This window comes from Lodderomyces beijingensis, assembly GCF_963989305.1.
Source record: "Lodderomyces beijingensis strain CBS 14171 genome assembly, chromosome: 4".
Classification (NCBI taxonomy): Eukaryota; Fungi; Ascomycota; class Pichiomycetes; order Serinales; family Debaryomycetaceae; genus Lodderomyces; species Lodderomyces beijingensis.
In genome coordinates, this window is record NC_089973.1 from 1,665,542 (window position 1) to 1,691,902 (window position 26,361).

The following is a 26,361-nucleotide window of genomic DNA, read 5'->3' on the forward strand; positions in this document are numbered from 1 at the left end:
ATGATCGTGTCTCCATGCCTTCACAACCGACGGGCGTTAAATATCGGGATGTAAAGGTGGCATCACGAGACTGTCCTTAGGAGTGAACTGGGGGGCTTTATTCAGCGGTATTGGTTGATGCTTGTTCATCTTTTGACACATCATCTTGGAAACCTACCCGGAAAAAGAAAAAAAAGGAGAATTCTCTCCGGTGATTGGCTGTTGCAACCCATGTTTCGTAGTTGAAAGTACTGGCTTGCATGGCCCCTTTCTGCGCACCCGCCCGCGCTGGTGCCGGCTGGCCAACTTGCACGAACAGAAAGTTTTCCCACCGCGCCCCCTTCGCCCTGCGCCCCATTAAACCCTCGCCAGGGCCACGCCTTGCCAGGGCGACCCGTCCCGCCAGTCACGTGCCGGGCTAATTGGCGTCGATTCAGCCACGTGACCAGTTTGATTGCATTCATCTCATCTTGTGATTCTGTAGATCATTACGACGCTTACGAGGAGGGGGAGTCCCCCCCCTCCAGGGGCCGTCTCTTGTTTGTTTTGGACCTGTGCGTCTGATCTTCCTCTAGCCATGCTGCTAATTATATCCCACTTGCATCATAGCTGTTGGGCTCTTACTGAAAGGGGTGGAGGTTTCGCTGAATCTTAACGGTTGATAAAATAGCGAGAGATGTTGAACTTTGGAAAAGCCGGTAGTCGCTTGCTATTATTATACGTTCATCGTAGGCTACATTCTTCTTCACGATACTCCATCCCTTTTACCGTGCCCCCTTTTCTTTCTCCCCCCTCCACATCCAGTTACGAAAACGAGGCTTGGTGAGATACCCCTTGGTCCAACCCGTTCCATTCCACTTGCAAACAACCCAGCTTTCGCCTCTTGACCTTTCGGTTCCGGTAGCACATCTCTGCCCCCTCTGCCAACACCTCTACCAACAATGACCAATTTCAAGAAGCGACAGCTCACACCTTCACAACACCAAGCAGCAGGCCACGATGGGTGCATGACGCTGGACTCGCTATTCATCAAACCCACTACCCGCCAGGAACTAGACTTCTATCAACGCACACTTGAGCTAGATGAAGCTCTGCACGAGGAGCCCTTGCTTGGCGCATTGTTGAGCCACTGGATGCCGCCGTGGCTAGGCCAATTGAGCCAAAGCGACATCGACTCACCACCACCACCAACATCATCATCAGCATCGACGTTGGAGATCGCCACGACGCAAGACTCGTCCCGAAAATTCATCGTGTTGCAGAATCTATATCATGGAATCATCCATCCCAACATCCTCGACATCAAATTGGGCTCCACTTTGACCGATGACAAAGTCACACCAAAGGCGAAAATCGAAAGGTTGAGACAAGTGAGCTTGAATACAACGAGCGGCACGTTGGGTTTCCGAATATGCGGCATGAAAGTCTACCAAAATCACCACCACCAGGGAAAAGAACAGAGTCAGGTGGTTATGCCTCGAGAGTTGTTCAAGGAAATGCAATCTTGCATCACCGCTGACTCCATGCTTGAAAACATTGAATACGACGGAGTTGAACGAGAGGAGAAAACAACTTATCTTGAATTCAACAAGTATTTCGGGAGGGGTCTCGATGTCAATAACATAGCGGACGCATTGAGGTTATTCTTTGCGAATTTGCATCATGCAAAAATGTTGATCCATCGGTTCGTGCAACGGTTGCAGCTATTGCACAACTGCTTACTTCTGTACCACACGCGGATGTACTCCGCGAGCTTGTTGTTTGTGGTGGAGGGCGACTCCAGAAGGTGGAGCACGGTAAACGGTGCAAACTACGACGAGTTTGACCCCTTGGTTTACGAATTCGACCCGGCTCAAGATGATGAAGAAGATGATGAGGAAAAGGAGGAAGATGAAGGGGATAAGGTTATTCGGATCCCTCTTGGAAACCCATCGAGATTAAGCGGGCTATACCTTATCGACTTTGCCCATTCTAAACATGTCGATGCAAAAGAGGGACTCGATGATAACGTGCTAGATGGCATAGAAAACTTGATTGAAATCTTTGCTAAATTGTGAATCAAAAAAAAAAAAAAAAACAAAGGGAACCACTTACAAATTGTTAGACGGATGAATAAAAATGGTTATAGACACGGTGGGTGTATTTTACTATACATTTAAAAAAAACTCTTTCCTCTTCCTTCTTCTTCTTCTTATTCCCCCCTCATCATTTACTTTATCAACTTGGTGATCTTACCAATGGCAATTGTTGTACCTTGATCTCTCAACGTGAATCTCCCCAATTGCTGGTAATCATTATAAGTTTCAGCACACACAGATTCGTTCGTCTCCAACACGGCAATGATCTTCATTCCCTTCTTGGCAAATGCCGGTGGCTTTTTGGATTTCCTATTGGTGCCCTTCTCCAACTTGTGTTTCAACTCCACAAACTTGACCTCTTCAATCGCCGTGTGCAAATGCATAACACAAGTGAAACCATTCGACAAAATCGATTTCAATTCAACAATCGCAATCTGCGCTTCAAACTTGGTCACCGTCTTCACGGGGTTCTTTGGCGACGTCAACACGTACCCAGCTTGCAAATCTTCTTCTTCCACACCTTTAATCTTTAACCGAACTTGCTCTCCACTGAATGCCGAGTCGCATTCTTGTTCAGTCTCATTGTAAATGGTGAGCACTTCAATGGGGGCCTTGTTAGGCATCAACAATAAATTGCCCCCCTTTCTAATGTGTCCCGACTCAATCTTACCTTCAACTACCGTACCCATATCTTTCATCTTGCCCGAGATTGGCAACATAAAAGGTCCATTGATCTTTCTGTTTAATGTGTCCATGTTGTCCAAAAACTCCAATAATGAAGGACCATCGTACCAAGGACAGTCCTTGCTAGATACACGTTCTTTCAACCCGGCACCGGTGTATCCAGAAACAGGCATAAACACAATATCTTCTTTACTGTACCCGATACCTTTCAAAAACATCCCCAATTTCGAGGTACACTCGTTGTACCTTTCCTTGGACCAGTTGACAGTAGGGTCGTCCATCTTGTTGACAACAACAATGATCTTGTTGACACCTTGAGTCTTGGCCAAAAGCGCGTGTTCTCTAGTTTGCCCACCTTTTTCAAATCCAGTTTCATATTCACCTTTTCTAGCACTAATGACCAAGATACCCACATCTGCCTGCGAGGCGCCTCCAATCATCTCGGAAACGTACATCTTGTGGCCCGGTGCATCCAATATTGTGTATCTTCTCTTGTCGGTTTCGAAATAGGCCTTGCCCACTTCAATAGTCTTACCGTCGTTTCTCTCTTCCTTGTTGGTGTCCATGACCCACGACAAATACCAACCTTGTCTTCCCGCGTCCTTGGCTTCTCTTTCGTATTTTTCCACGGTACGTTTATCGACTGACCCAGTCAAGTATAAAATGTTACCACCCATGGTTGACTTACCGGCATCAACGTGGCCCATAAAAATGATCGACACGTGGTCCTTGCCTCCAAACATATCCTTGACCACTTCTTCATCAACTTCGTCTTCCTGTTCCTTGGCAACAGTGTCAGCAGTAGCAGTTGCAGCTGAAGATTTAGGCGCAGGAGTGGTTGATCTTGGAGTTGGAGTTGGGGTGCTCTCTTTTGTCGAGACTGGCGTGGATACCGAATTTTCTTTGCCAACCGGCTCAGGGGCTTTCTTGACTTCTTCTGCTTCTGCTGGTGCTACCTCGGAAGCTTTTTGTTCCTTCTTCTCTTCCTTCTTTTCTACAGAAGGAGCTGGTGAGGCTTCCTTTGTGGCCGGAGCTGGCGCGTCGGCCTTCTTTGTAGCATTTGCCAATTTGATACCGGAGCTAGGAGCCAATTTCAAAGTCTTCTTGACTGGTTTATTCAAAGATGCCTGCTTGTCCTGCTTTTGCTTTTCAAAATCAGCCAATGACATACCAGCAGCAGCAGCAGGTTGTTGTTGCTGCTGTTGCTGAGACTGAGCGGCTTGTGAGTTGTATTGCTGGTATCCTCCATACTGTTGAGGAGAGTATGAGTTGTACTGCTGCTGTCCCTGGTATCCACCCCTGCTGTTGTACTGCTGGTAACCTCCTCCTCTGCTGTTGTACTGCTGATATCCGCCTCTGCCATTCTGGCTCTGTTGATAGCCTGGGTTGTAACCTCCGTACTGTTGGTACTGCTGCTGACCGGCGTACCCTTGGTATTGTTGGTACCCACCAGAGGGAACAAAAGCCTGAGCCTGGTTTGGATTATAATAGTTTTGCGACTGCTGTTGCGGCTGCTGTTGCGACTGCTGCTGATTTCCCCCAAGCGATGCGTTTTGGAGATCTTGATTCAATTTGTCCTGGTTGTACTGGTCCGACATCTTTCTCTAATTGCTCTACTTTCCCGCCACCAATAAATGATCTCAATCAAGCTTGGTTCTCCGTCTGATTGGGGGCAAATGATCCTGTTGAAAAAGGAGGTGGATAATCTCGGTTGTCTTCGCAAGTGTGTTGTAAAGCTTTTCTGAAAAAAAAAAATTTGACGTCCACCGCTGCGCACGTGACTAAACCTTCCTTCCTAAGAACATACACTGCTCAACATTTCACCTTCAAAGCTAGCGACTACAAACCTCTTTCACAAATACTCTGATATCATTGTAGTAAAAACTTGAATCTCTGAACAAGAAAGACAGGAGCTAGCTCAAAAAATGCGTTGTTCACTCCACTTTTCCCTTTCATGATGGAGTGGTTCTGCTGATGTACTGTTACTGTAGTACTGTAGCATGAAATTACCCCCTATTCCCCCTTAAAATTCCCACCAAGTATTTTTTTATTTTTTGTGTTGGTGCGGCTTGACAATTGCCGTTTTTGTCGACCCGTGCGGCGTCGCCCTAGATGCTCCCGAATAGGAAACAAAGAAAGAGAGAGATAAGGCGACTTACGGTTCCAGCACCATTACGGGCCAACGACGAGTATTTTTTGCATAAGAAAAGGATTTGAGAAAAACCGTCGATTTTTTGCAAAGTTTTCAGTCTCAATCTCCATTTACGTTTGAAGGTATGCCTATCTTTAATGAAAAGCCATTTACGTCAATAACTGTCAAGATCAATCAGTTGTGTCAAGCAGGCAGAAACGAGGAAATAGACGACACCTTGGAGTTGCATTTGTCTAACTTGATCGAGTTGATCAAGGTGCAACCGCAATCAGGTGCGTCGGAAGCAGCGCGCGCAATAAGAAAGAAAATCAAGTATGGCGGCGCCGTGGAGGAGCAGTTGAGAGCATTGAACATTTTAGAGCTTCTTCTTTTGAACTCGGGCCACAAGATTGGCCCGATTATAGCAAGAGACGATAAGTTGGTTGAAGTGTTGAAAGGCGTCATTAGTGGGCATGGCAGAACTGGCACTGGTGGCGGCTATGGTCCCAAAGTGGTCAAACGGGCCATGAATATGGCAATTGGGTGGAAGAGCGAGTTTGACGGTCTTGATGGGTACAAGTACATGCAACAGTTGCACAAGGCCATCCCCAAGAAGCAGAGGATACTTGAGCTGCTGAGCTCTCGTCGAGACAAGGATAGACGTGAGCGATCACAAAGCGACAGCGACAATGACAGCGACGATGGCATTGACCCCTATGATGACGACTTTGCGTTATCGGAACCTAAACTGAAGAGAGAAACTCGCTCGCTGCAAGCGCGCTCCCCCAAGGCGCCGCCACCTCGTCCTACAACTGCGTCGCCCTACTCGGTGAATCTGAAAGACAGATCAAGAAGGGAGGAGGAAAAGACAAAGAAGAAGCAGAAGAAGAATAAGAGGTCAAAGAATGGAATCATTTACGCCGACGAGCAATACGGCATTCCGCAGATCAACTACAAAAAAGAAGCTCCCAAGATTGAGAAATTGTTGAGCGATGCCAATGCCCAATGTATCCAATTAGACAACAAATTGCAGCATGTCGTGTCACCAGGGAACGATGCCGCTACGTTGGAAATTTTCGAAGCTTGTAAACAGAGCAGAAGAAAAGTGCTCAAGTATCTCCAGTTTGTCGGTGCTGGCGACCCAACGGGGAAATCCCGAGAAGTGGTGGAGATGGATGAGAAATATTTGGCTCGCTTGATACGTGCCAATGAAGATTTGGTTGAGACGTTCAAGAAGTTCGACACGAGAGCTGGAAGACATTTGAATACTGCACCGGACGTTGATGATGGAGACGGGGAAGAATGGAGCGAATCGGACGAGAGCTATTACTCGTCGGAAGAAGAAGAAGAGTCGATTATTGGAGATGATCTGATTGCGTCGAGGTTACAGGCTGCCACCATGGATGAGCCAAAGCGTGCCGCACCGCCACCACCTCCAACCACCATCACCACAACAACAAATCTGGGGGATAAAAGCTTACAAAGTGGGTTCCAAGCGAAACCCAAGCTAGATAAAACAGAGACTAATGACTCCTTCGGCGGAGATCCATTCGGAGACACTAACGAAGTCTAAAGGAGCAGATTCGATTAAATCGAGCCCCGGATATCTATTTAAACAAAGCTTTTCAATTTCGAAACGGTATCAGCAGCGCCATCTTCAGCAATCTCTCCAATTGCGGTATAGTCAGTAGTAATGCTATTCGACCTCGACCCAAACGCCTTATTCACTTGTAGCAATGGGTCATTTTCCAACTCTGAATCAAGCTGATGTGCAACTTTCGCCCGGTGCTCGTGGTTGGATTTCCGCCGCGGTTTTTTCGGATGCTTGAGGATCGACCTGCTTGGTTGTAAGGAATGATGCGAAGGCTGGTGTTTGGGAGTAGGGGACTGGAGCCGTTTGCTAGCTTGTTGTGACACGGGCAAAAGTTCGTCTAGGGAAGAGTCATCCAGCAGCAGCAGCAGCAGCAGTAGCAGCGGCAGTCGCAGCGACGGCAGCGGCGGCAGCGGCGAAGTCATCCAAGTGCCATCAAGTTCGTTGGGATGCTTCATTTCTTGAGCAAGTTTTTTGTCCGGATCATGGCCGTTGTCTACTTCTCCTTCAATTTCCCCTTCATTTTCACCCTCATTTTCCTCATCTTGAATTTGCTTTTGTTTCTTGTCTTGTTGTTTTTGATAGTATGCCGTGTCGAGGAGATCGCCGTTGATCCTCAATTTTTTATGGTGGGTGTGGTGCAGTGAGCTCTGCCAAGTAGGACCGGCCTTTTTGATTAGGAATGGATAGCTGTTGATTTCTTGTTGTTGGATCGGGTGCGTTTTGAGGATTGATGAGTAAAGCAACGCGAGCGGATTGCGTATCGCTGTATTTGGAGAGGAAGCAGTAGCAGCTACGGAAGGAGCCGTGTCTGTTGACGCAGCAGTGCTGTGACTTGTTTGGTGGTTTCTTGCCTGAGCTTTGAATTCCCTAAATTTGGAAACGGTTGTCGAGATGAAGCCTTCAAAGCTTTCGTGCTCATCCTCAGGAGTTGTACCGTCGAGTATCACAACTCCGGCGGGTTGGAACTGTGGTTCCAACGCCAGCGACAGTTGGTCTAGCTGCTCAGCAAGCGGTGACTGTAGTGAAATTTCATCGGACTTTGTTGTCTTTGACTCTCTATTTTCTTTCAGACTAGAACCGTCGTGATTCTCCATTAAACTCACGGAAGCCTCTACCGCCAATATGTTTTCCTCACCTCTCTCAAAAGTGGGATTCAAAGCTTCTTTATCAGCTTCGATCTCATAGGGGACATTGGAAGGGGACATTGGAAGGGGAGATGGAGAAGCAGAAGGAGGGCTCGTCTCCAAACTGTGGCGGTCATTGGTTTCTTGCGCTTGAGGCGGGGCTGAAGCCGCCATCAACCGACTCAAATGAGGGTACTTGTCCCTGTCAATCTGAACATGCTTGCTCGCGGCAAGTCGATCAATCAAAGCCCGCGTTCGTCGACTAGCAAGCACCAGGTTCTCCAACAACACACCAAGGTTCTCATCCTCACTAGTAAGCTTTGCCACCAGTTTCCTGGAGCGATGCACCAAGCTCTTGGTCTTTTGGCTCGTTCGACACACATTGATGTTCAAGAACTGGATCTTCTGCTCAAAGGAAAGCTTGTTCTTGACCAGTTGTCGTAGGTCATCCTTGTAATGCTTAGCCACTTTCAACAAATGTTCCAGCACGGCGTCGCTATGGGGCCGGAGCTCGTTGATTATGCTGTCCAACTGGAAACTTTCCACTGAAGGTAGTGCTATCAACTTTGAGTTTGGCGGAGACGACAAGCTAAATTGATAGCCAAGCTGGTACTGCTGCTGGTGCTGCTGGTGCTGCTGCTTGTGCTGCTGAAGGAACCTTGGCTGGTAATTGCGTGTTTTCCAACGCGAGGCTTTATGCGAGCTTGAATTCGAGCTGCAATCTGACGGCGCCCTACCCGACAGCTCATTATGCCCGCCCTTATTGAAAGAACTTGAGTCCAGGGACATGTGTGGGGACATTTTTAGGGCTAGCTCCTGCTGTATATTGATTACTTGCATTGAGAGCGCCCACACTAAATTCTCGTGTCTTTTTCCCGCACGAGACTCAAACAGAAAAAAATATCAAAACTACACGGGGGAAGAAAAAGGGGTGGGTCAAAGGTCAGAGAGGAAGAAGAGCTGTGGAGAGAGGGATGGTGTTGAAACAGAGCTTACCGGCTGATATTGCTTTTCATCCTGGATCCCTTCCGATTCCACAATCCCACGGCACTGCCTCCAGCCTGCAATCTGCCCTGAGAATCTCCAGCTCTTTTTTTTTTTCTTCGCAGAAGGGTATCCTCGGAAGGCTTCTTTTTTCAACCAAAACTACCTTGGATGAAAAACACACATCCACAGTTGTAATTCTCACCAGTCCTCTTCCCCCCCCTCGCCCTTGGGTAGGTGATGGTAGATGGGTGGGCCACGTGCATGTCCCCTTAGCAAGTAGAGCCACCTTTTTTTGCAGTATAACCGTGCTCTCGAAATCTTGTAAAAAAGGGTTGCGATTTGATCTAACTGCAGTCTTTATAGATAGGCGATTAACCGTTTTCAAGAAAAGAAAAGAAGAAAAAAAAAACTTGGAAACGGATTATTTCTAAATTCGACTGAGGCCAGTCAGAATTAGAAAATGGGTTAGTCTCCCATTGCATGTCTAGCAGAAGGATAAATTGGTACTTGTAGTCACCGAGGAGTCAGTGGTTTAGGGGCAGAGAAAGAGAAAGTGTGGGGGATGATGCATTTTTTTTTTTTCACAAGGTTTGCAATAAATGCAAGAAAATTTTCATCTACAACAACATTGGCTTGTACACCAGCTATACCATTGATCTAGCTTGTAACCATCTTAACGGTCAGCACTTGCTTTTTCTTTCTTTTTTTTTTTTTCAGCCGTGGAAACCAGGATATCTGTGGGGTTTATCATCCCATTTCCTATCAAGAACAGAGAGACACCGAGATGAGCGCAACAGGAGACATCAAACAGAGCCTACGCAAGCAAAAGACTTTGGCTTGCTTCTGTTGCTTAGTCTATACTCAAACCTTGATTTTCCTAAAAATAAAAGAGGGGGGGGGGGGGGGCGCCAGCAGCCAATAAACTCAAATTATCCAACTCTAGACATCCTTCAGCTCGACTTTTAGAACCTGAAAAATCTTCTTGATTGGATCTGAAAACTTTGTTGTTCTTGAGGCATTTAGCACCTCCTTTTCAACACTCGGCTGCAAAACATAAAAAAAAAAAAAACAGAATTAGGCAAAAAAATTCAATGTTCATCAACCGCCCACAACATTGCACCATCGGCCAGAGTTTAAGCAAATTGAGCGACTAGTGGAATTTTTTGTAATTTTCAAAGTCTCTCCTCCGGTTGTACCGCACAAACTCTGCCTCATGCCGCATGCATTGGAGTCCCAATCCCAAGACCGGGGTGCTTTTTTTTTTCAATAAGAAGCTGCATGCCATTCGCTTATCTTGATTTTACGGAGAAGAAGTGAGTAAAGAGGATGAGCTCCCCCAATTTACACCTGATCCTCCACCATCTTCCGGCTTTCAGGAGCTCCGCTACAACGACTTATAGTCAAAAAATTCTGTCTCCAGAGTTCAATTTTTTTAAAATTGGCAAAAGGTTTAAGGAGTTGTTTTGCAGTTAACCACGTTGGATCGAAAACTCTCGCAACTCTCGCAACTGAAAAAAACCTTTATCTTTTTCCTTTTGGCCCTGTATTGCCTTGTCTTGTCTTGGTATACGGAAAGCTCATGGAAGGTGAGGCGGGGGGTTCCTCTTTGTGTAACGCCGCATGTAGAACCATAGATCCCTAAAAATCTTGGTTCCATCGTGGCTTTGACACCCACACACTTCCTCCATAGAATACAACATGTGTAGCCAAACGCCCCCCTAGGTGTGGTTGACGAGCCCAAACACATATACGAAGCAGGGGTTGTGTTTTTTTTTTTCCATTTTTTTGCAGCTGTCTTCAAACCGATTCGTTCTAGCTTGGATAAATTCCTTCAACCGAACTTTCAGACCCTCTTTCTCGTGGGTCGAGACATAGAGAATAGAAAATGAATTTGGGTCATGGGATAACCGAACATCGGCGACTGGAGTGACCCAAACTGCCCAATTCTCAGCAATAGGAAGAGTGGGGGATAGGGATGAGGGAGTGGAGGGAAGGGATGAGGGAGTGGAGGATAGGGATGAGGGAGTGGAGGATAGGGATGGGACGGGAGATAAACTTATCCACATTTTAGTGAAAAGCCTATGCTTTCATGCCAAGAGTGTCACTGTGGTCCTTCTAGTGCAACAACCTGTTCAAAGTAAAAAAGATGGGGGCTCGATTAAAAACTGGAAAGTATAACCTAGACGCAAACTTAGTCCTGCGTTTACATTAATTAAGGCGGCATCCATTCAATTGAGTAAACTAACAAACTTCAATCTTCTTCATTCATACATATATATCTTGTGTGTGGTTGGTTAATTCCAATTCCAATCTGATAAAAAAGATCGGGGGGAAAAAAAGGAAAAAAAAAAAGCTTTTAGTCTGCAGCTGATCGAATAGATAAAGAAAAAAAGACTATCGTTACAAGATGCCCGAGACACCTTTTAACCAAGACATCCAAATACATGTTGAAAATGAAAAAAAAAAAAAGTTTCTTCTTTTACAAGAAAATTAATTGGAGATGCAGATGCAATGGCCAGTGCTTGATTCGCTAGAGACGCTAGAGATGCTAAAGAGAGAAATCAGGACAAGGAGTTGCAATAACCCCCACTCTTTACTATTTATATGCTTCGATTTTCCTTTGAACAATTGCTAGCTGGCTGATGTGGGAGTGGACTTGTGGCTCGCCAGAGACGCCAGATGTTGTTGCAAAAACTTGCATTCCTTGCTGGAGTCGGCCTATGGAGCGCGGGAGTAGGGGCAATTACACCGTACACCGACTATAGAAAGTATGCCCCTGTCTACGGTTGCCACCAGCAGCTTGAAACGGAAGTCTCGTTTTGTCCACCGCAAAACTTTACTTGTCTTTGCAATAACCCAAACTTCAAAGCTACGATTGCTGGGTGCTTGCAGAATGTGGGCAAATTGAGTGAAAAATACGCCAGCGCCGCCGTGATTTATTGCTACTATTTCAACGTTTCGTTGACGAGGGATTGGTTCGTGGAAGCTGCTGCATATTATGACGCAAATGCTGTTTCTGCCAGTGAGATACCCGGGTTCAACAAGTCCGAAATCGTCAATGTGCCCATCATTTTAAACGCTTCCAACACGCATGATTTCCAGGAGTCGTACAAGCGGTTCTATGACAACTATAACAATTCGCTTTACTGGGGAGCTGGATTGTTGGCGTATTGGCTGTTGGTGTTGATCTTGAGTGCAATTATAAACTGGAGCAAGGTGTTGTTTCCCAACTTGATCACGAGTTGGGCACGCACAAGTTCTGCCGTTCGTTATTGGAAAAGATATGTTTCCACGCCAGCAACGTTTTGCAAGAAGAAACTGGCACACCAGGATTTTCTAATCTATTTTGGCTTTTTAGTCCCCTCACGAATTGAATCGTTGGTGATCTTTTTATTCTACTGCATCGTCATCATTTGCAACGCCATCGGTGTCTACAGTTTTGATGGCGAAAAATTGTTTGACAGCAGGTACCAAGCGGAGATCAGATACGTGGCCGACAGGACGGGCATCACCGCCACCATGATCATGCCGTTGATCTTTTTGTTTGCGGGCAGAAACAACATCTTGCAATGGTTCACGAGGTGGAACTACGCCACATTCCTAACCTACCACCGACACATCTCGAGAGTGATGTTTGCATTGGTGGTGATCCACTCGGTCAACTACACCATCCTTGAAAAAGCTGACTTTGCCCACGAAGCCGCCGAGCAGTATTTCTACATGGGCATCCTCGCCACCGTGGCAGGCGGGTTGATTATGATCCAAGCCATTCTTTACCTTCGCAGACGCCACTACGAGATCTTTCTCTGCATCCACATCATCTTGGCGGTATTGTGGCTCGTTGGAACGTGGTATCACCTCGTGGACATGGGATATATTCAAATGGTGTACCCGGTGATTGCAGTCTGGGGTGTTGATCGTCTCGTGCGAGTGGGGCGTCTCGTGGCGTTTGGCTTTCCTCGCGCGGAAGTCACGTTGATGGCTGAGGATACCCTCAGATTGGTTGTTCCGAAACCCAAGTATTGGCATTCCATCCCCGGGGGGCATGCATTTGTCCATTTCATCAAGCCCGCGTGCTTTTGGCAGTCGCACCCTTTCACATTCACTAACTCCGTCGAGAACTCGGATTCAATCGTGTTTTACTCTAAAGTGAAAAAGGGCATGACAAACAGATTGTATAAGCAGCTCGTTGGTGCGCCAGGAAGAAGAGGCACCATCCGTGTCGGTGTTGAAGGTCCCTATGGCGAAGCCACGCCTGCTAAATATGCAGACTCGGCCGTGTTTATCGCTGGAGGTAACGGCATACCGGGTGTATACTCCGAGATTGTTGATATTGCCAAAAAGAGACCCAATGGACAACAGTCGTTGCAGTTGATTTGGGTCGTTAGAGATTGGAACTCCTTGCTTTGGTTCTATCAGGAGTTGAAGAGCTTAAAGAACAGCTCGATCTGCACCACCATCTACATCACGAAGCCGCTGAGCTTGGACGGCATCGAGAAGCCACTTTGCGAAGCCATTGCTGCTGCTGTCGCATCCACCTCGTCGCGTGCCTCCTTCGAGAGTGTTGTTGAGAAGAAACACTCCGCGGTTGACATCGTCAAGGCAGAGACCGAGTCTGGCGAAGACTATGAAGACGATAATAACGTTAAGCTGGGCTCGATCGTGACTGCTGAATGCGTCAAAAGAGACCTTGCCCACATCCATTTCGAACAAGGGAGACCAAACGTTGAAGAAATCGTCTCCAATAGTATCCGCGACTCCCAGGGCTCAGTGGCTTTTGTCGCTTGTGGACACCCCGTGATGGTCGATGAAGTGCGTTGCCAAAGTGCAAAGAAGATGACCAATAAGGAAAAGAAGAGAGTCGACTTTTACGAACAGCTTCAAGTCTGGGCATAGAATAAGCTGTCACCCCTTTTTTTTTAATTTTCCTGTAATTCAAGGTTTTAAACATTCTATAAATTGAAACTCATTTCCCGTAGACAAAATATTGCTATGCCCGGGCATCTAACTTCCTCTATACGTGGTGTAGCTGTAATTGCTCAACAACAAAGGAATATGGTAGTGGTCACCTTTGCCCTCGCCAACTTCAAACGTAATCTCGACATAGGGGAAAAACGTCTCTCCGCCTTGCTCCTTGAAATACTTGCTAGTCAAGAACTTCATCTTGTATTGACCGGGGACCAACTTCTCCCATCTGCCATTGAGCACGCCGGTGGCGTTGTAGTTGACGTCGGGATCAAAAGTCCAGCTCGTGACCCTTCCGTCCGCATCGGTCTTGGCTTGTGCAAAGGGGATCTTGTTGAAGTCGTTGGTGATGCTCGATATGGTGAACAATTGCACGAGCACTGAGGCTGCTGGCTTACCGCGGTGGGTATCGAGTATGTGACAAGTAATTGGATCCTTCATGTCGTCAATTGCGGTGAGGGTAAACTTACATCCCTGGGGAAGAAGGGAGGAAAATGTGGTGTATTTTATAAGTATTGAGTGTTTGAGAGATAAGTTTTGCGCTGAGGAGGATGAATTTCTGATCCCACGGAGATAACCGTGCAACCTGTGCAATTACGATATCCTCGTTCTCTACTCTCTGTGGCCTCTTTCACCCTACAAAGAAACCCTACATCAACAGCTTCCTCCAATGATTGTCTTTATTTCACATACATTTTCAATGGGATCAGTGTCTCCTTTGACCTGCTCGATCCAACAGTTAAAGCAACGTTCCAGTTCACACACACGGGGGACCAACCTCACCCGTTTTGGATATGTGCGGCTCGTGCGGCTTTTTTGCAGGCATCGGAAAAATATATTACGCACGTGAGGCATCGAGTAAAAGGAGTTTCTTGATCACCAAAGAGACAGAATAAAAAAACACTAGTTACTTGGTCCCATTAACTCAAGAATGTTGTTTGAAACAAAAGGTTGGAATTTGAAAAATGATAAGAATATAGCCATGGGTGGGGTGGGGATCAAGAGGAAGACGAAAAAGAACAACAAAAAAGCGAAATCTGAGGCCCAGGTCACGCAACAGGACATTGAAGGAGCAGTGAATCCAGAGCGTGAGGATAAGAAAAGCAAGAGCAAGCCTCAAGCTGCTGAGTCATTGTCATCATCAGAGGAGCTGAGCGAAGAAACAGAGCCCAAGCAAAATAAAAAGAGAAAGGTTACGCAGAAAAGAGACGAAAAATCGGACGAGCAGCTGCTCTCTACCAAGAGGTCAAAAACGATTCAGCAATCTGTGAATGCGTCCACGACTCCGGTAAAAGTGACAGCAGCGGCTCCACTCCTCGTGACGTCGCAAACCAAGCTCACTCCACTCCAGCAAAAGATGATGTCCAAACTCTCTGGGTCCCGGTTCCGATGGATCAACGAGCAGTTGTACACCATCACCTCGGAAGAAGCGCTTAAGCTCATCAAGGAGCAGCCATCGCTTTTTGACGAGTACCACCAAGGATTCAGATCGCAAGTGGAGACGTGGCCCGAGAACCCCGTAGACGTGTTTGTGAGCCAGTTCAAGCAAAGATTATTGACGAGAAACATCAATGCGCCCGGGGGATTGCCTGGAAACAGAGACAGGAAAGTTGTTGTTGCCGATATGGGGTGCGGCGAAGCGCAATTTGCCGCTGATGTCGACAAGTTGGTCAAGCAGCAAAAGCACAAGTTGAAAAAATTCAGAAACTTGGACGTGCAAGTGCACAGCTTTGACTTGAAAAAGCACAACGACAGAATCACCGTTGCTGACATTAAGAACGTGCCCATCCGGGACGAGTCTGCCACCATTGTCATTTTCTGTCTCGCGTTGATGGGCACAAACTTTCTCGACTTCATCAAGGAGGCGTATCGGATCTTGCAGCCACGAGGCGAGTTGTGGATCGCCGAGATCAAATCGCGGTTCAGCGACTCGAAGGACGGCGATGGCAACGCGGGGCAAGAGTTTGTTGATGCTTTGAAGTTGAATGGCTTTTTCCACAAGACCACCGATAACTCCAACAAGATGTTTACCAGATTCGAGTTTTTCAAACCGCCTCAGGATATTCTTGACGAACGCAACGCCAAGCTTCAGAAAAAGAGGAAGTTTATCGAGGAAGAGACCGATCGGGAGAAATTGCAGAGCAAAAGAGAAGCTAGGCCCGAGGGCGAGTGGTTGTTGAAGCCCTGTATCTACAAGCGGCGTTAATTCTTGAATTCATCATCATCATAACCGCGTGGATTTCCAAATGGCTGAACATGTAGGAGATTTCAGCCGGTGTAGAGAGAGGGGAGGGTGACGTGTGTCGAATGCTGTGCTTCTAATAGAAATATATATTTCAAACCACGCATAGCCGACTTGCAAGAACGTCAAGAACATGGAATACGTTGGAATAGTATCAACATCTATCTCTTGGAATTTCATAGTTTATCTCGATTGCATTTCTAACCCGAACCTTTCGAGAATCTTCCCCTCTTCTGCCTCGTGTATATATATACTTATCTATATATATATAGATGACATCATGTATTTAATCGACAGGCAAAATGCCACGAAATACCCATTTAAGATAGCTATACCAGCACATTCACCCATCTAAACCAGATCTTGCCAAAGTATAGAACCTGGCAGAAAATAAAATTAAAAAGAGGAAAACCCACTCGTGGCTCGCTGGTTTTTTATCCTGTTTTTTGCACCCAAAATAATTTTCCGTATAGACGGTACATGTTTCCTGCACATAAACAATTTAAGGCTGCACGAACAATCTGCTTCGGGAGCAAACAACCAGCCCCTGCCCTTCCACACCACCAGATACATCAGCTTCAACTACAACTACAACATCATGGGGGGAGGGGGGGCGAAGAAGTCAACCTTATACCTTAATTATATTGCATCTGACACATAGGAATCGCTGCAGGGAAGCAGCGACGTGAACAACGGGGAATCCGAGTATCTGGCTGGATCACCTTTTCCAGGACATCTTGCTTGCATCTTCTTCATTTTGAAATATATATAATTGAGGGCGTTCCCGCTCAGCTATACTATCGAGTTTGCAGTGGTTGCTGAAATTTCGTATCAGAGATTGCCCCTTGCAACGAATTCTTAAAGATCACCAAGAACAGAAGCAAAGAACCCATCAACTTATAAGAAGCTTACTATCTGCGCTTGTTCTGATACAGTCAACTTTTTTTTACCCGTTTTTCTACCTTGATTGACTACCTCATGAGCGACTACTACCAGCCTACATTACTATTCAGACAGAACGCACTTCGAAGGTTCAACCCCAGCTTATCCCCCATATCGAGTGTCGAGAGCCTTGTATCTGTTACCCCCATGGACAGTTGCTCGTCCGCACTGTCGCAGAATTCTCCATATATGAGAAAGGGCGACGCTAACTTTTCAAGAACATCGTGGCTACTCAATTTGGACAACCCTCGGGATTCCGAGGTGTTGACAAAGTCGTGCTCGATCAATAGGACCAACGTCAAGTCCAACTACTGGAAGATACCCGACGACAAGATGAACTTGACTTCTGTGTCCATCACCAAGGGCAATGCGACTTGTGGCAACAACCCCTTATTGGCGATTTCCTCGGGAAACAACAGAGACAATTTGTTCATCTACGAATTAGACTCGAGTTCGAATCACTTGATACACCATTCTACAATTAGTTTGTCGACCATTCATGGCATGAAATGGGTCGCGGAGCCCTCGCTGGACAAAAACTATATCATCACGGGGAACAACAAAGGGTATGCGCATTTGGTCTCCATACCCGATGCTATCTACGGGGAAGTTGCCCAAGACTCGGACGAGGGCAGTTCTGCTGAGATTTGCAAACGGTTCAACCACAGAAAGAGCGTCAAGGATAAAAAGAGCATATCTCTTAGTACTCCAATTTCGAAATTGGATGTATTTAACGGCAACAGGGAGATGATTTCCATCTACGATGACTATTTGTTCCACTGGGATGTCAAGAATGCCGATTCCCAGCGGAGGCCACATCCGCTCTCGATCACAACCATTGCTGGGGTACGGAACTTTGACCCTTGGCGCAACAACAGCAACAACAACAGTATCACCACGACTATTGGGATTTGTGGCAAGTTTGGCATATCGTTGTTTGATACACGAAACGCGAGATTCAACACTCCTTCCAATAACTTATCGTTCAAAACCAATTACCGCCAGTTGTCGGCCAATACAATACGATGGGACCCCTTTAACGACAATGTTCTCGCTGCTGGTCACGGAGACGGTGTTGTTAGATTATGGGATGTGCGGAAACAGGATTATTTCGCCTCCTTAACTCCTCATCCAAGAGGCAAAGGCAGAGGTAAATACTCGATACCGCAGTTGACGAGTATGGAGTGGGCTCACGGTGACTTGGTGACTGGCGGTCAAGATGGCAATATAATCCACTGGGATCTCACTTCGGATTTGGATTTGAATGCAGTTGGTCAATTGAGCTGTGGGTTAAGAGAAGGGTTCGATAGCGTCAATTTCAACGATAGGTCCAATAGTCTTGATGTGGATGTGAATCAACGGCAGTGTGGCACGATCTTGCCTGCCTCGAACACAAACATCGTGAGCATGTGCTCAGTGGAAGTTGATAATGACGATGACAATGGCAAAGAAATCAAGATTATTTCGATTGACGGGTCCTCGTTCTTGGGAGTGCATTCGCGGGTTCGGGAGTCGGTCGATTTGAATCTCCACCATGATGGTGGCGCTTACTATACCGAGCAGGACTTGGAAATGTTGTTACGCGAGGTGCGCTCGGGATCCAATAGTGACACGGAGGAGGTGGACTCAATACCGGAGGGACTCATGGAGTTGGAGTCAGAGAGGCCGTTGGTGGTGTCAAGAAAACCAACCGCCATCCATTCGCTAGATATGCACTCTTCCGCGTCGGGATCAGGATCAGGATCAGGATCAGATACAGAAGTAGAAGTTGACAATAGTGGTTGCTCGGTGGATGTCGATTTGACTGCGTCGCCCGTATTCAACCAAGAGGAGATTGAAGTCATCTCAATCAACGAATCTGAATTCAATCTTTGCTCTCCCGTCGATTCAGGCCCAGGTCCAGGTTCAGGTTCAGGTTCAGATTCAGATTTATCTACAAGCGGGTCTCCTCAAAGCGAGCCAGTGAACGATTCCGTGGACTCCCTTTCGACTTTGGCTACCGACGTTGACGCGTGCGCCATGGCAGAAGAAGGCAAACACGGACCAGGTGTGGTTCCACTTGCCAACAAGACGGGCTTGACGCGGACGAGCTCGGGAAACGAATTCAAGCATTTCAAGTACATTTTCAGTTCGCTAGACGATTTGGGTATTCTCCAGGAGCACATCTAGTGCTGTCTCTTGGAATGTAAGAACTATATATATATTTATACATGTATTGCTGATATCATCATTTTTATGGAGGATATATTTTGTTAGCGTCGGCTCGGGAATGTGCGACCCACCCGACAAGTTAAGTATGCGCGTAAAATTTCCCCGGCTCAGTGGGTGCTGGCTGTGCCTACCATACACTCATATACGAAGAACTCTGCTCCTTGCTTCTTGCTCGAGCTCCAGCGCCAGAAATACAATACTTGGATAGGGTCCTCCCCTATCCCATTGATAGTCGATGGCTGTCAAGAATACAATTCCCAGACGTAGTAGGAGTAGGGGAAGTATTGCACACCAAGTGAAGCCCGAACTCGAGCCCGAGCTTGAGCGCGAGCATGAGCCCCGAGACAGACAGCAACAAAGCGAAGCGAGGAGTGAGGAAGTGAGGAAGGAGGTCTTCACGGGGTATGATTTGTTAGCACGGTGTGCTATGGCGGTGGTGGTGGTGGGTTAGTTTATTGTACATTACGTGGAATTTAGTCATTGCTATGATAGTTGCTCTAACCAACTTGCACATCGCCGACTGTCTGTAATTGCTGGCCAGATGAAGATCAGTCGTTCGATTTACTTCTAAGCACAGCTACTGCTCCTTCTCTTACCGCTACTGCTCTTACTACTGCTAAGACCAATCCCGCCTTCTTCTTAAGACGACCCTCTCGTGCTGCGTTGGTACACCCTTGCTCTGTTTAATTTTTTTTTCTTCCTGGCAAAGTGAGTCAAGGAGTGGCAGTCCTTTGATCAATCGATCCGTCACTCGCAAACCAAAGGGCCAAAAAAAGTTATTTATAATCCACCCCGACCACCACCACCACCACCAAGATTCACTGATACTCCCACGGACACGGACACCCACGGAGAGAGACAGCCAAACGGAGACCTCATTCACCGCACGGGCCACGACAGCACACAGCACACAGCAAAGTCCCCCGCCACTGCCACTGCCACTTTTAAAGCGTGTGTATCTATATAGATAGATACACTTGTTGAGTTTGCACAAACCGCACTTTGACCTTCGCTGGAAAAACAATATCCACCTGTTGCCTACTCGAGTTGTCACAGCACCTCCACCGCTGGCCCCCACCACTTCGCCACGATGTCTAGAAACGCGTCGACAATCAACGTCAAGGTGGTTGCTGCCGAATCCTTGTACAAGAGAGATGTATTTAGGCAACCGGACCCGTTTGCTGTCATCACAGTGGACGGGTCGCAGACAAAGACCACCAAAACAGCAAGAAAGACTTTGAACCCTTACTGGAACGAGACGTTTAACTTCCAGGCCCTGGACGACTCGATCTTGGTCATCCAGGTGTTTGACCAGAAGAAATTCAAAAAGAAGGACCAGGGCTTCTTGGGCGTGGTCAACATTAGAATCGGCGACGTTATCAATTTTGGCTTGAACAGTTCGGAGGAAACTATTACGAGAGACTTGAAGAAGCTGATGGAAAACGTAGCCATTAGCGGGAAATTGATTGTTGTGATTTCCCACAACAGAGGAGGAACTTTGGGTGGACGACCTGCGGCTTCTAGTAGCTCGAATGGACATAGAACTACTCCTTCAACAGCCACGAATGGTTCAGCCAGCGGCGGCGCTCCTATTGGTGCTGCACCTGTTGCTGCTGCTGCTTCACCAGTGCCGGGGCCGGCACTCAATAATGGCCCCGCCGCCATCGCAACTGGTGCCACATCAACATCCCGAGCACCTCAGCCCAATCCATCAGCTGCTGCTGTTGCTGCTGCTCATAGACAATATTCATCCTTTGAAGACCAATATGGAAGATTACCACCCGGGTGGGAAAGAAGAACCGATAATTTCGGCAGAACCTACTACGTTGACCACAATTCTAGAACTACAACTTGGCAAAGACCCACTTTGGACCAAAGTGAAAGCGAACGAGGCCAGCAAAGGCAAGATGAAACCGATGCAGAAAGAAGACAGCATCGTGGAAGAACTCTACCAGGTGAATCGTCGACCCCGCAACCTCTGGGTAATTCTGTCACGAGCGGCAATGTCACCGTCAATGCCACCGGAGGCAACACCCCCGTGAATCCTGCCGCAGCTGTGTCAATGGCGGCACTGGGTGCGACAACTTCGGGCTTGGGAGAATTGCCCTCGGGATGGGAACAACGTTTCACCAATGAAGGTAGACCCTATTTTGTCGACCACAACACGAGAACCACCACCTGGGTCGATCCAAGAAGGCAGCAGTATATAAGAACTTTTGGTCCCAACACCACCATCCAGCAGCAACCTGTGAGTCAATTGGGTCCGTTACCTTCCGGTTGGGAGATGAGATTGACCAACACCGCGCGTGTTTATTTCGTTGACCACAATACAAAGACCACCACATGGGATGACCCCAGATTGCCCTCGTCGCTAGACCAAAATGTGCCACAATACAAGCGTGATTTCAGAAGAAAAGTGATTTACTTCCGGTCGCAGCCTGCGTTGAGAATCTTGCCGGGCCAATGCCACATCAAGGTTAGAAGAGACCACATTTTCGAAGATAGTTACCAGGAGATTATGAGACAGACGCCGGAGGACTTGAAAAAGAGGTTGATGATCAAGTTTGACGGTGAAGAAGGTTTGGACTATGGTGGAGTCTCTCGAGAGTTTTTCTTCCTCTTGTCCCACGACATGTTCAATCCGTTCTATTGTCTATTCGAATACAGCTCCCACGATAACTACACCTTGCAGATAAATTCAAACTCAAGCATCAACCCAGAACACTTGAACTATTTCAAATTCATTGGAAGAGTCGTGGGATTAGGCGTGTTCCACAGAAGATTCTTGGACGCCTTCTTTGTCGGTGCCTTGTACAAGATGATGCTACATAAAAAAGTGGTGCTTCAAGATATGGAAGGGGTAGATGCCGAGTTTTACCGGTCGTTGAAATGGATCTTGGACAACGACATCACCGATGTCTTGGACCTCACGTTTAGCGCAGAAGAAGAAAGCTTTGGCGAAAGGGTAGAGGTTGACCTTAAACAAAATGGAAGAGACATTGAAGTCACGGAGGAAAACAAGCACGAGTATGTGGAGCTCATAACGGAGTGGAGGATAAGCAAGCGTGTCCAGGAACAATTCAAGGCGTTTATCGATGGATTCAACGAGTTGATACCGCAGGAACTCGTCAATGTGTTTGATGAAAGAGAATTGGAGCTTCTCATCGGTGGTCTTGCCGAGATTGACTGCACCGACTGGAAAAAGCACACAGACTATAGAGGCTATCAAGAATCCGACCAGGTTATCCAATGGTTTTGGAAATGTATCAACGAGTGGGACTCGGAGCAAAAAGCCAGACTCTTGCAATTCACTACGGGTACCTCGCGTATCCCCGTTAACGGGTTCAAAGACTTGCAGGGCAGTGACGGGCCAAGAAGGTTCACTATTGAAAAGGCGGGCGAGCCAAACCAATTGCCAAAGAGTCACACCTGTTTCAATAGAGTCGATTTGCCCCCCTACACCGATTATGAAAGTTTGAAACAAAAGTTGAGTTTGGCCGTTGAGGAAACCGTTGGATTCGGTCAAGAATAGATGAATAGATGAGATCTTCTTCCTTTTACTACTACTATTGTTATAATTATATAACCGGGGATTCTTTCGCCCACACACACACATATATATATTATACATAAAATATCGGTATATGTATGTGGATATATATATATTTTTTTGCACAAATGAGATTATTTTGCTTGTCTTTTTAGGATGATGAAAAATTGCGCCCGGCAGCTCTCTTTCGCTCTCTCGTCTCGCCCCGCGTCCCGCTGCAATCCCGTTTCATCCTCGGCAGTCGGCGGCACCTGACTGGAGGAGCGAAACGTCTACCCGTATAAAAGAAAAATGTGAAATCAAATAAAAATATACTTGCACCTTCATTAATTGAAGTTTCCACAGGACTTCTAACTAGACCAACCCACATCAAGCATCAGCCATGGCAAGCGCAGAAGGGTCCGTTGACGATGCCAGGGACGGCCCTACCCCAATAGAACCGCCATCGAAAGACTCGCAATTGCAAGCCATGCACCAACTCCTCGAGCTCCAGCTCCTGCTCTTCCCCATCTTCCAGCACTTCACCGAGAAGCACCACGATTTCACACGCACAAACGCAGCGACGCTCGAGGTCGAGGAGCGGATATTTCCTCATCTCACCGGTTTGACGCTATTTGGCCCGCACAAGATCGAGTATAGGTCGCGTACACTTTATTTCGTCTCCGATGTCTACTTAACTCAACATATCGACTTCAACTCATTGGAGCTGGAGGGGAGTTCTGAAGAGTCCAATTTTTCAGTGACGTTCTTGCGGTTGGGAGATCAGTTGAGCGGCCATCGCGGTATCGTCCACGGGGGGTTATTGGCGACCCTCCTCGATGAGATCACGTGCCGGTTGGGGTTCTTGAATTTCGCTAGTCTCAGGGGCGTCACTGCCAACTTGAATATCAATTATCACAACCCTACCGCGGTCAACCGGTGGATCTGCGTCAAGTGCACCACGACGCGTAAGGAGGGACGGAAGTGTTGGGTGCGTGGCGAGATATACACGGTGGATCAGCAGACGCAGCTGTTGCGGGAGCAAGAGCTCGTTTGCTCGTGTGAGATTTTGATTATTGAGCCGCGATGGGTTGAGAAATTGAAGCACTGATCATTAGATACAGATAGAAATGCAATTTTTTGTTCTTTTTTTGTTATATATTGGTGGTTTTATTTATAGATCTATAAAGTTATAGATTTTTCATTTTTTTTTCAAAGTTGGATGCTGGAGGATGGTTCATGGCAGTGTCGGAGATGCAATTGCTTTCAACGTGGCGTTGACTGCTTGTAGCTCGACTACAATTGCATCTAACTTCAACACCAACACGCAGAGCCCCACGAATATCAACACCAATGCTGCTAAGTAGTCCCCCAAGACGAATGCGGAGTTGGATTGCGCGGCCATTTTACGGGATCAAAAAAACCTGTCTTTCTTGTTCGTTGTTTCTGCTAGAGGACAACGTACGAGTCTTGACCTCCAAGATGAAGGATCCTCTATTCTCTATATATATACTCCACCATCAAAAGTCTGTCACAAGATATATCAATCTGCCTGTGGGGTGGGGAGTGGGTAAGTGTCGGGGCCATCACAGCGGAATTAGCTGCAAAAAGCCTTAATATTTTTTTTTTGGCGGTGGTAGCGAATTTCCAATCTGAGTAAAGGTCTTTCATTTCTGAGCCCTGTCGAGCCAGAACAAGTCGTCTATTATGGAGCTATCCCTGTGAACTGGAAATATCCCCCTGTTGGCTGGTGTATTTTGTTTTAAGTTTAAAGACCCCACTGTTATACCCCTTTTTTCCCCTTTATATGTATATTTTATACTCAGAAATTTATCTCAGGACAAGGAGTCGTTGCCCTTTGACTTACTCTGGCCGATTTCCAACTTTGCGCTTTTGGCACCAAACTGAATCGCTCGTTTCAATTCGTGAGCCACCCACGGCATATTCAATTTCTTCTCGGCTAGCTCGCGCAAGATGTACTTTCGAATAGGCACAATTCTGTCCTTACCTCGCTTATCTTTTGTCATGGAGTATTTGAATTTCAAATTCGCTGGAACGGTGGAGATTGTCCAGTCGATAAAGATTTCGTCGAGGTAAGGGTATCGCAATTCCTTGCCCCAACAACTCATTACGCGGTCGTCTCGCCCCAAGTTCCGCTCGTGGATGACTTGAATGTCGTGGATTAGCGAGCGGGCCAAGTCGTGGTAGTTTAATTCGTTTATCGTGTTGAAGATCCCTTCGTGGCGCGAGTAGCCCGCGAACAACTCGTCTGCGCCGAGTCCGCTGAATAAAACTTTGCTGTTGGAGATGTAGTTTTGCGTCTCTTGGATATACGCGTGTGGCGTTTGTGCAAACTGTTCCCATGCGACATCATGATTGACTAGCTGTTTCATAGTGGTCAACTCTGGTAGATTGGACGCGGCAAAATAAAAGGCAATGGCAATAGACAAGTCCATCTCGGTGTTGCAAGGGTACATCAACTCGCGCACTCTCAGCTTATGCATCAACCAGTTCTGATAGTCAACGTTGATTTCCACCAAGTTGATTTGTAGCTGGGGAAACATTTTACAGAGATGAAACCACGATTTCGTCGCTAGTTTCCTATCGGGGCTCGAGTCTGGTGCTTGAGATGTGCGCGGGTTATCGAACCCCACCGTGAGCAAATCGAGCCCCGTGTGTCCGTCTGAGATTAGCTCACATATCAAGCGTGCAATGATTGTGCAATCTAGTCCTCCGCTGAATAAAACCGCCATGGCGCTTTCATTTGGGGCGTAGGTTGATTTTAATGGGTGGATTGATTCTTGGCGGATCTTGGCCGATAGTTTGAGTCTGTTGTATAGCTCATCTAGGATAGTCTCTTTATTCACGTTGGTGTCTGCAAATATAGGATCGGGCAAAACACTATCCAGCTTGTGGATTGTCATGGTCTCTAAACAAAGGCTGTACTCGTAAACCGCATTTCGACACTCCTGAGACCTCACTGTTGAGTTTGAGCTGATTGTAAGCTGTCCGTCTCCATCTCGAAGCTCAAAACAAAGCGATCTCTTTCCGACACGGTCGCGGCCAAAGTAGACAATCTTTTCCTTCAAGTCAACTAAAATGATGGCCCATTCGCCTTGGAGTTGATTCAACGTGGTCAAAACGGCCTTGCGTCTGTCAAACCGTTGTATGTTCGTGTCGAGCAAAGTCGTTATAAACTGAGTATCATTCGAGTGCAAACACTCGCGGTTGTACAACTCGCCATTGAACTGCAAAACAAACTGATCTTCCATTATCGGCTGTTTCGTAAATGGCTGGCGAAGTGACAAGATCGCTGAAAAAGATTGAAACGTGTAGTTATTGTCGAGGTCAAACTGGGTGTAGTTGAGACAGTCCGGTCCTCGATTTGACGTCTTGTAAATAAGCGAGTCCATATCATCGTCATCATCATCATCATCATTATCCTTGGTCATCTCAACCTCATCTTCTCGTGAAATGGCATCTATCTGGCGTTGAACATCGTGTACTTGCTGCTCCTTGTCTTCTAAGCTTATTTTCACATTATTTTTGATTCTTGCGAGCTGCTTCGTCAACTCGCGTAGCTTGTCCAAGCTATTTAACTTGACCAATTGTCGGGGTGTCAATGGTTGAATTTTTTCGCCATGCTGCAAAAACTTTTTGATCGTGTCAGAATCTGTCGTCTCCCATACTTTGCAGTTTCCCACTGTGTGAAGGTCCGGTATACACAAAGGTTTCCCCAAATGAGGTTTCGAGACCCTCAAAAGAATCCCACACATTAAAAAAACAAAAAAAAGAAGAAAAGAACAAATACGAGGGTAGGGGAAGGAAGGGGGTTGTTCAGAGATGGGGAGGTTTTGATATACAAATTTCCAATTCATTATGCTACCAACGGGCA

At 46.8% G+C, this 26,361-nt stretch overlaps 11 protein-coding genes across 11 annotated transcripts; 7 read left to right on the forward strand and 4 right to left on the reverse strand. All coding sequences in view use genetic code 12, as the record gives it.

The window, feature by feature from the left end:
- Positions 1 to 920: 920 nt before the first annotated feature.
- LODBEIA_P37370 (uncharacterized protein) lies at positions 921 to 2,036 on the forward strand (the record flags this gene model as incomplete). Its single annotated transcript, XM_066973880.1, has 1 exon — positions 921 to 2,036. The coding sequence occupies one exon, from the start codon at positions 921 to 923 to the stop codon at positions 2,034 to 2,036; it is 1,116 nt and encodes a 371-aa protein (XP_066830675.1).
- Positions 2,037 to 2,188: 152 nt separating this feature from the next.
- Positions 2,189 to 4,339, reverse strand: LODBEIA_P37380 (uncharacterized protein; the record flags this gene model as incomplete). Its single annotated transcript, XM_066973881.1, has 1 exon — positions 2,189 to 4,339. One exon carries the CDS (start codon positions 4,337 to 4,339, stop codon positions 2,189 to 2,191), a length of 2,151 nt encoding a protein of 716 aa, XP_066830676.1.
- A 678-nt stretch (positions 4,340 to 5,017) lies between these two features.
- Positions 5,018 to 6,445, forward strand: LODBEIA_P37390 (uncharacterized protein; the record flags this gene model as incomplete). Its single annotated transcript, XM_066973882.1, has 1 exon — positions 5,018 to 6,445. One exon carries the CDS (start codon positions 5,018 to 5,020, stop codon positions 6,443 to 6,445), a length of 1,428 nt encoding a protein of 475 aa, XP_066830677.1.
- Positions 6,446 to 6,483: 38 nt separating this feature from the next.
- On the reverse strand, positions 6,484 to 8,391 carry LODBEIA_P37400 (uncharacterized protein; the record flags this gene model as incomplete). The annotated part of the gene is made up of 1 exon (XM_066973884.1): positions 6,484 to 8,391. The coding sequence occupies one exon, from the start codon at positions 8,389 to 8,391 to the stop codon at positions 6,484 to 6,486; it is 1,908 nt and encodes a 635-aa protein (XP_066830678.1).
- A 2,865-nt stretch (positions 8,392 to 11,256) lies between these two features.
- On the forward strand, positions 11,257 to 13,473 carry LODBEIA_P37410 (uncharacterized protein; the record flags this gene model as incomplete). Its single annotated transcript, XM_066973885.1, has 1 exon — positions 11,257 to 13,473. One exon carries the CDS (start codon positions 11,257 to 11,259, stop codon positions 13,471 to 13,473), a length of 2,217 nt encoding a protein of 738 aa, XP_066830679.1.
- Positions 13,474 to 13,581: 108 nt separating this feature from the next.
- On the reverse strand, positions 13,582 to 13,983 carry LODBEIA_P37420 (uncharacterized protein; the record flags this gene model as incomplete). The annotated part of the gene is made up of 1 exon (XM_066973886.1): positions 13,582 to 13,983. The coding sequence occupies one exon, from the start codon at positions 13,981 to 13,983 to the stop codon at positions 13,582 to 13,584; it is 402 nt and encodes a 133-aa protein (XP_066830680.1).
- A 490-nt stretch (positions 13,984 to 14,473) lies between these two features.
- LODBEIA_P37430 (uncharacterized protein) lies at positions 14,474 to 15,748 on the forward strand (the record flags this gene model as incomplete). The annotated part of the gene is made up of 1 exon (XM_066973887.1): positions 14,474 to 15,748. The coding sequence occupies one exon, from the start codon at positions 14,474 to 14,476 to the stop codon at positions 15,746 to 15,748; it is 1,275 nt and encodes a 424-aa protein (XP_066830681.1).
- Positions 15,749 to 16,762: 1,014 nt separating this feature from the next.
- Positions 16,763 to 18,895, forward strand: LODBEIA_P37440 (uncharacterized protein; the record flags this gene model as incomplete). The annotated part of the gene is made up of 1 exon (XM_066973888.1): positions 16,763 to 18,895. One exon carries the CDS (start codon positions 16,763 to 16,765, stop codon positions 18,893 to 18,895), a length of 2,133 nt encoding a protein of 710 aa, XP_066830682.1.
- A 1,132-nt stretch (positions 18,896 to 20,027) lies between these two features.
- On the forward strand, positions 20,028 to 22,469 carry LODBEIA_P37450 (uncharacterized protein; the record flags this gene model as incomplete). The annotated part of the gene is made up of 1 exon (XM_066973889.1): positions 20,028 to 22,469. The coding sequence occupies one exon, from the start codon at positions 20,028 to 20,030 to the stop codon at positions 22,467 to 22,469; it is 2,442 nt and encodes an 813-aa protein (XP_066830683.1).
- Positions 22,470 to 22,869: 400 nt separating this feature from the next.
- LODBEIA_P37460 (uncharacterized protein) lies at positions 22,870 to 23,577 on the forward strand (the record flags this gene model as incomplete). Its single annotated transcript, XM_066973890.1, has 1 exon — positions 22,870 to 23,577. The coding sequence occupies one exon, from the start codon at positions 22,870 to 22,872 to the stop codon at positions 23,575 to 23,577; it is 708 nt and encodes a 235-aa protein (XP_066830684.1).
- Positions 23,578 to 24,301: 724 nt separating this feature from the next.
- On the reverse strand, positions 24,302 to 26,242 carry LODBEIA_P37470 (uncharacterized protein; the record flags this gene model as incomplete). Its single annotated transcript, XM_066973891.1, has 1 exon — positions 24,302 to 26,242. The coding sequence occupies one exon, from the start codon at positions 26,240 to 26,242 to the stop codon at positions 24,302 to 24,304; it is 1,941 nt and encodes a 646-aa protein (XP_066830685.1).
- Positions 26,243 to 26,361: the final 119 nt, after the last annotated feature.